Source organism: Cucurbita pepo, chromosome 2 (assembly GCF_057944985.1).
Source record: "Cucurbita pepo subsp. pepo isolate OVF chromosome 2, ASM5794498v1, whole genome shotgun sequence".
NCBI classification, from domain to species: Eukaryota; Viridiplantae; Streptophyta; class Magnoliopsida; order Cucurbitales; family Cucurbitaceae; genus Cucurbita; species Cucurbita pepo.
The window spans coordinates 4,666,885-4,672,907 of NC_141799.1; the positions used below are offsets into that span (position 1 = coordinate 4,666,885).

Sequence of the window (6,023 nt, forward strand, 5' to 3'; positions counted from 1 at the left end):
TATGCCAACTAGAAAGCTGACCTTCAAGCACCACCAGGAGAGGTTCTTTGTCCCAACTCCATTCCAGCCATGGTGTCATAGAGAGGCTTATTCACCGTCTCCGGCAAGAAAAACACCAAACTCCCACCCACCAACCCACATACTGCAAACACCCCAAACGCTAAACCACCTCCCAAAACCACCACAAACGGCGCTAAAACTGCCCCCATTTGAATCGCCAAGGTGGCGCAGCCCATCGCCGTGTTTCTCACCGCCGTCGGAAACAGCTCTTCCAGGTACAAAAACAGAAGATTATAGTTCCCAGCCATCCCAAATATCCCCATAATCCCACACACCATCCTCGCCACCTTCCACTTTCCATGGCTTCTCAGCAAGCTCCCAATGAGGCAGAATCCTCCACTGAGCCAGAATGTCCCTACTCCTATCCCTTTCCTCCCAAGCCTCCCTAACAGAGCTGCAGTTATGGTGTATGCTGGAGTCTCCGCAACTGCATTGAGGAGGACGCTGAGGTAGAGATTCGTCTTCAGGTTGACGACGTTTAAGCTCAAACCGTAATATGCAATTGCTCCTACAAAGCTTATAGACATTGCTAACAGCAGACGTATTCTCGTGATCGGCGAGCGAATTAAGACAACAAAGCTGCCCTTTTCTTCGCATTTGAGCCCCGAACCCTTATCATCTTTGTTGAATGCTTCTTGATCAAGTAGAAGGATTACTCCTTCAGGAAGGTGTTTACCATTGCATTTGGCTATGGATTTCATCACCTTCATCCCCTCATCGAGCTTCCCGCGAACTAGATACCATCTTGGAGATTCAGAGACAAAGGGAAGGACAGCAACGAGGAAGACAAGAGAGGGGATTGAGGAAGCTATGTACAGTTCACGCCATGGTCGAAAAGTATAGGCCATCCCTGATAGTATGGCGATCCCACCAGCGAAAAAGTAGAACGACGACATGCCAGCCACCCCACGTTTCGTCGGGCCAATGGGTTCGGTGGCAAGTACGAAGGTGCTTACAGAATTCCCACCGCTGCTGATTCCGGTCAAGAAGCGGAGGAGGACGTAGGTCCAGTAGTAAGGAGATGCTGCTGTTAATAAGCCAAATGTGGCGTTGAATGAGGAAACTAAAGCAAGTGTGCGTTTTCTTCCCAAGGCAGAGTTTGAGAGGTAGCCGAAGATAGCAGACCCTAATGATATTACAATGAATACATTAAACTATGCATTTAGTCTTCATGAGCCTAATTTTAATACAAGAACTCAAGAGACTAACCCATCATGCTGCCAAGAAAGAACATAGCCTGAGCCAACCCAACCTTATACTTATCACCACAGATCAAACCCCATTGAGCCACCGTCGAGCTCCGGCGACCTTCAACCCATTCCCATGATCCCGGCTTCAACTCACAAACGCTCTTCCCGGCTCTGTCACAGGCAACTCCTTCGACACACCGCCATTGGGGCTCATGGTCGGCGAAGATGACGACCATGATGTGTAGAGCTTCTAAGGTCCAACTCAAATTGACCAACACGAAGTTCTTCAACTGCCATGGTCCAAACTCCCCACAATACTTCTGCAGCATGTCGTCGACCGTCAGCCTCTCCTTTGGCAACTCGACAGCAGGTTCGGTCGATGGCGGTGGCTGTTGCTCTTGGAGCTCAACCTGAGCTGATGTCAATGTCGACATCCCTAACATGGAAGTGTGACAAAGGAAGGTAGCTGTTAGCAATGGGAGTTGGTGAGTATTGAATATGGGAAACGGTAGAGAAATTGAAAGATGGCAATGGGAGTTTATGAGTTGTTGGCATTACAAAGCTTCAAACAGGCAGCTGCCAATAATGACAACATCATATTTATTTCTTCTTGGATTTTCCTTGCAAAACCTTTTTACATCATGTATTTTCATATTTTAATATTCATTTTTAACTATTTTTTTTTGGGATTTTAATGATACAACTTTCTAACTATTTTTTTCACTTTATTTAGTGGACGCCATAAGCGTTAGTCTAACACTATTTCCATAGCCTCGCCTTGATGTATTTGAAAAAGAAGAGAAAGATAGAATAAGTGAATATAAAAACATGCATGATCGTGAGCATGATATTTAAATACATGTATGATCGTGGCCAATTATACTGGTAAGCATCCTGTCTAATTGAACAACTCCAAACTATACGGTTATGGTATTTGTGTGAGTTAGTCCTATAAGATAAAACGCCCTTAGAAGTTAGTTGGCAACTCTCTAGTGATGCTAGACTTATATGAACACAATACTTCATGAAAAGCGTTTTTAATCACCAACTATGGTGTCTATCTGTTTCATTCTTGTAAGACCAAACACCGATCCACTCGTGAAATCCAAGAAATGGGAAGAAATTACTATAGATACAACATTATTCTAAAATAATAATAATAATAATTTTTTAAATGAAAAGGGCCACTCCATTTTTTGGGGCACTATATATTTTCCTTCTATTTTTACCTTAGTAAAAAAGTGCTTAATCGAAGTTATCTTTGATCAAAATTACATTTACCTTAGGCTTCAGGTATTGGAGTTACCATCCAGCCTCAAATTAGGTACATTATTCTACTAAATCAAAATAGAAACATTATTATTCGAAATATCGATTACATTCATGGAGGTCGTCTATGTGTTTTTCTCCTGCTCTTCAAACCATGATTCCTAACGAGGAAATCACGTGCTAAGACAACGATGTAATTTCGAGAAGAGCTCGGTGTCAATGGCAGTTTTGACTGAAAAATGGACCATTTTAGTTCAGCTGTCTGGTTGAATCTCCAGGCCAGTTCAATGGTTGATAGCAGCAGCTTCACCCGAGTACCACATCAGAGCAGAGCCCGTCAACGAGCCCCCCTGATACCCGGTCGTAACTGGCTCAGTCATCGTTTATCTGCATTCTTGTGCTCTCAATACCAGGCCGAGGCAGATATCAGGTTCCTGTTTTTCCATCCCAGCAGCATTGCTCCATCTTTTTCGACGAGAGTGTAATGCTCCGAATAGCACCTGAGCAGGCTCCTGATGACGGAGTTGACGTAAGAGCTCAAAGGGAACTGGCAGAACCCTGCCATTGTCAATCTTGTTTTCCACTTGCCGAAGAGCTCGTGGCGTTCTTCTCGTTCCCTCCCCTCGCAAGCGATGACGTTAACGATATCTTTCGCCAAACAATGCTGCTCGATGTTGATACCCTTCTTGCTGTTCCTTGGTAGAGTGACATCAATGGACTCGAAGATTGCTAAGTAGTAATCTAAAGTTTCCACAAACCTGTTGAAGAAAGGGGTTGTGTTGGTGTTGGATTCTTGCTCTACCAAAGTTACTACCCTTGGGGACAATGACTTCACCATTCTCAGCAAACCGTCCCGTGGATTGTTTACGTCGACGCTTTCGTCGGGGGTATGATGAAGCTGCAAGGGGAAGTTTACAGCCAGAGCCTCCCCCGGTCTGATATCAAGCATACCACGCGTGACGTCTGGAGCGAAAACGGGTAATCCATGAAACTCTACTGGTATTCCATACTTCCTTGAGACTTCAGCCAACCGCCTCTCAACGACCTCCAACCCCTCACCACGGGCATACTTAGAAACGGGGTCGTCGATACCAGTTATTCTCACATGGGGAGCACCACCGGGCCTTGCTGCGAGTGCCTGAAGAAGAGTTAACCACTGTGTACCCTGAGTAATCTGGAAGTCTATAATGTGGATGCGATCTTCGTTTCTGCAGGCTTCAGCAATCGCCCCATTAGCTGCCATGTAACCGAACTTCAAGTAAGGGCAGATTTCATATAGCATATGCATATAAGATAGCAAATCATCACTTGCAGGCTCTCTACAGTTTAGAGCACGGTATATATTCGCCCCCGACTCCTCTTTCCTTGCCACCAACCCCTCCACCATGTAAGCACCGAGACGCTGGATCGGTTCTCCGCTGATAGACACAGCACCTCTTGCTATGGCAACCAAGTTATCAAAATCCTCCATCCTGTTTTCAGCTAAAGCTCTTGCACACTCAATCAGCAACTCCTTCAAATTATCATATGGAAATCCTCCCTGCTGCAATATCGATTCATCCATCGATTTTTGGCGCTTCCCCAAGTGAACTGCTTGAGATCGCTGGCTTATCGACACTGGCAACGTCTGCAACTGTACAAGACTCGACTCACCCTGTCGATCTTGGCTCCATGAGTAGGACCTCTGCCCCATAATCTGTGGCCTGCTACTATCTCCAACCGAAGCATCAGGCTTACTCACAACTTCCTCATTATCCGGCCCCATAAGAACACTCTCCAATTGTTTCAACGTGTAGCTTATATTCTCGTTCGAGCATCCATCGTAAACAAACGCATTCGACCCCGTATTCAAATTCGACGACGCTATTTGATTAAAACTATTTGTTTCAAACGACGAATTACAAGAAGGACTAAGTCCAGAGAGATTCTCAGGGGAGTTCCTCTGATCTTGATTATCACTCACCGTAGTCTCCAGAAATGAATCCAATTCAAAATACGACGAAAAAATCGAAGAAGAGGCCGGGGAATTTCTAACACTAAATTTCAAGGGTCCAAGCAAGGTATTAGGTAAAGATGGAATAGAGGAATAAGGAGTACAAGAAACACCTGCACTATTGACTCCAAATCCAAACAGTTGATGAGAATCCATATTATGAACTTGGCATCACCTCTTCTACCAGAGAATTTATCGATGTTTCTCAGTAAAAACAAACAAACAAAATTTGTTCAATCTCACACAAAAGAAGAACAAAAATCAACCTGTGATCAAACAAACAAACAAGAATGGCATAAGCTCTTTGCTCGATTCAAACAAGATGCGGCAAAACGAAACAAAAAAAATCAATTCCCGATCTCATAAACACTTCCAAAACCTCATGAATCAACAACAAAGAGGCGAGAAATGAGAACAGAACAGAGTATGAACAGGGGGATTCGATTCTTACCGGAGATTTAAGGATCAAAGTCGAAAAGATTGTGATTCAGATTGTGGATTTTTGGTGATGAATTAAGGGAAGAAGTTTTGAGAGATAACAGTGAAGAATCGAAGGGGATGATGTTGAAAAAGGGAAGATGAAGGGGGGAGGGGTTTTATTATTCTTATGGGATTTAACGGTAACGGCGGGAACGGCGGGAAGGTCGTTGTTGTACTGTGGGGTTTGACGGTGTTGGGAAAGAACTTGACGGCGTATAGCTTCGCCGACCACACGGTGGGGAAACGACGTAAGCTCTGGCTTTTTCTTGAATAATTTTGAGAGCCACGCGCTTTTTAGGAAAGTGGCCGACACTTTCCATGGCTACTTGTGAGTGAAAGGTTATACATTTTTATTTAAATATAATTATAAATACATATATATATATATATTTATTTTTGTTTAATTTCATTTTCTTAAAATTTATTTATTCTTAACCATTTTTTAAAATAATTTTTACTATGGAAAAAAGTAGTAAATATGAATTAAATAAATATTTTTTAGAATTAAAATTTTATTTTTATTTAAAAATTAAATTAAAATAAATAATTCGAATAACTCAAACCAATTTAATTAAAAAAAATATAGATTGGGTTGTGTTGAATTAATAATTGAATAACGTTAGTTTGAGCTGAAAAAATTTAATCTTAACAATTGGGTTCGATCTAGAAAATGTCTCGACTCGAACCCGACCCTACATAACCTACGAACACTTTAAAAAAAAACGATGAACGTTTTATTTTCATATAGGTTTTATTTAAGCTTTTCATAAAATAAAATAGTTTTAGTCTTTTTAGTTATTTAAATGGTTCTTTCAATCCCATTTCCCCACCCTTAGGGCAGTGAGTGGGTTCACGCGCAGAGAAGTGGAAGTGGGAGTTGGACTCGTTAGTCGAGCGCATTTTGGCGGGATTGGTGTCACGTGACATGCACGTGACACTAGAAAATTTGAAATCCCTTTAAGGAAGTGGCGCCACGTGGACTATGGTTTGCCACGAAAGCAGTGACACCATCCAAAATAAAGAATTAAAAA

At 42.5% G+C, this 6,023-nt stretch overlaps 1 protein-coding gene and 1 pseudogene across 2 annotated transcripts; both read right to left on the reverse strand.

Moving 5' to 3' along the window:
* Nucleotides 1-23: 23 nt before the first annotated feature.
* Nucleotides 24-1,684, reverse strand: LOC111785855 (organic cation/carnitine transporter 4 pseudogene; annotated as a pseudogene). The gene is made up of 2 exons (XR_015419487.1): nucleotides 1,270-1,684; nucleotides 24-1,186 (listed from the first exon to the last, which is right to left on the reverse strand). The product of XR_015419487.1 is annotated as an organic cation/carnitine transporter 4 pseudogene (transcript).
* Nucleotides 1,685-2,492: 808 nt separating this feature from the next.
* On the reverse strand, nucleotides 2,493-5,089 carry LOC111785863 (scarecrow-like protein 21). The gene is made up of 2 exons (XM_023666226.2): nucleotides 4,964-5,089; nucleotides 2,493-4,778 (listed from the first exon to the last, which is right to left on the reverse strand). The coding sequence occupies exon 2, from the start codon at nucleotides 4,666-4,668 to the stop codon at nucleotides 2,923-2,925; it is 1,746 nt and encodes a 581-aa protein (XP_023521994.2). The 5' UTR covers nucleotides 4,669-4,778; nucleotides 4,964-5,089; the 3' UTR covers nucleotides 2,493-2,922.
* Nucleotides 5,090-6,023: the final 934 nt, after the last annotated feature.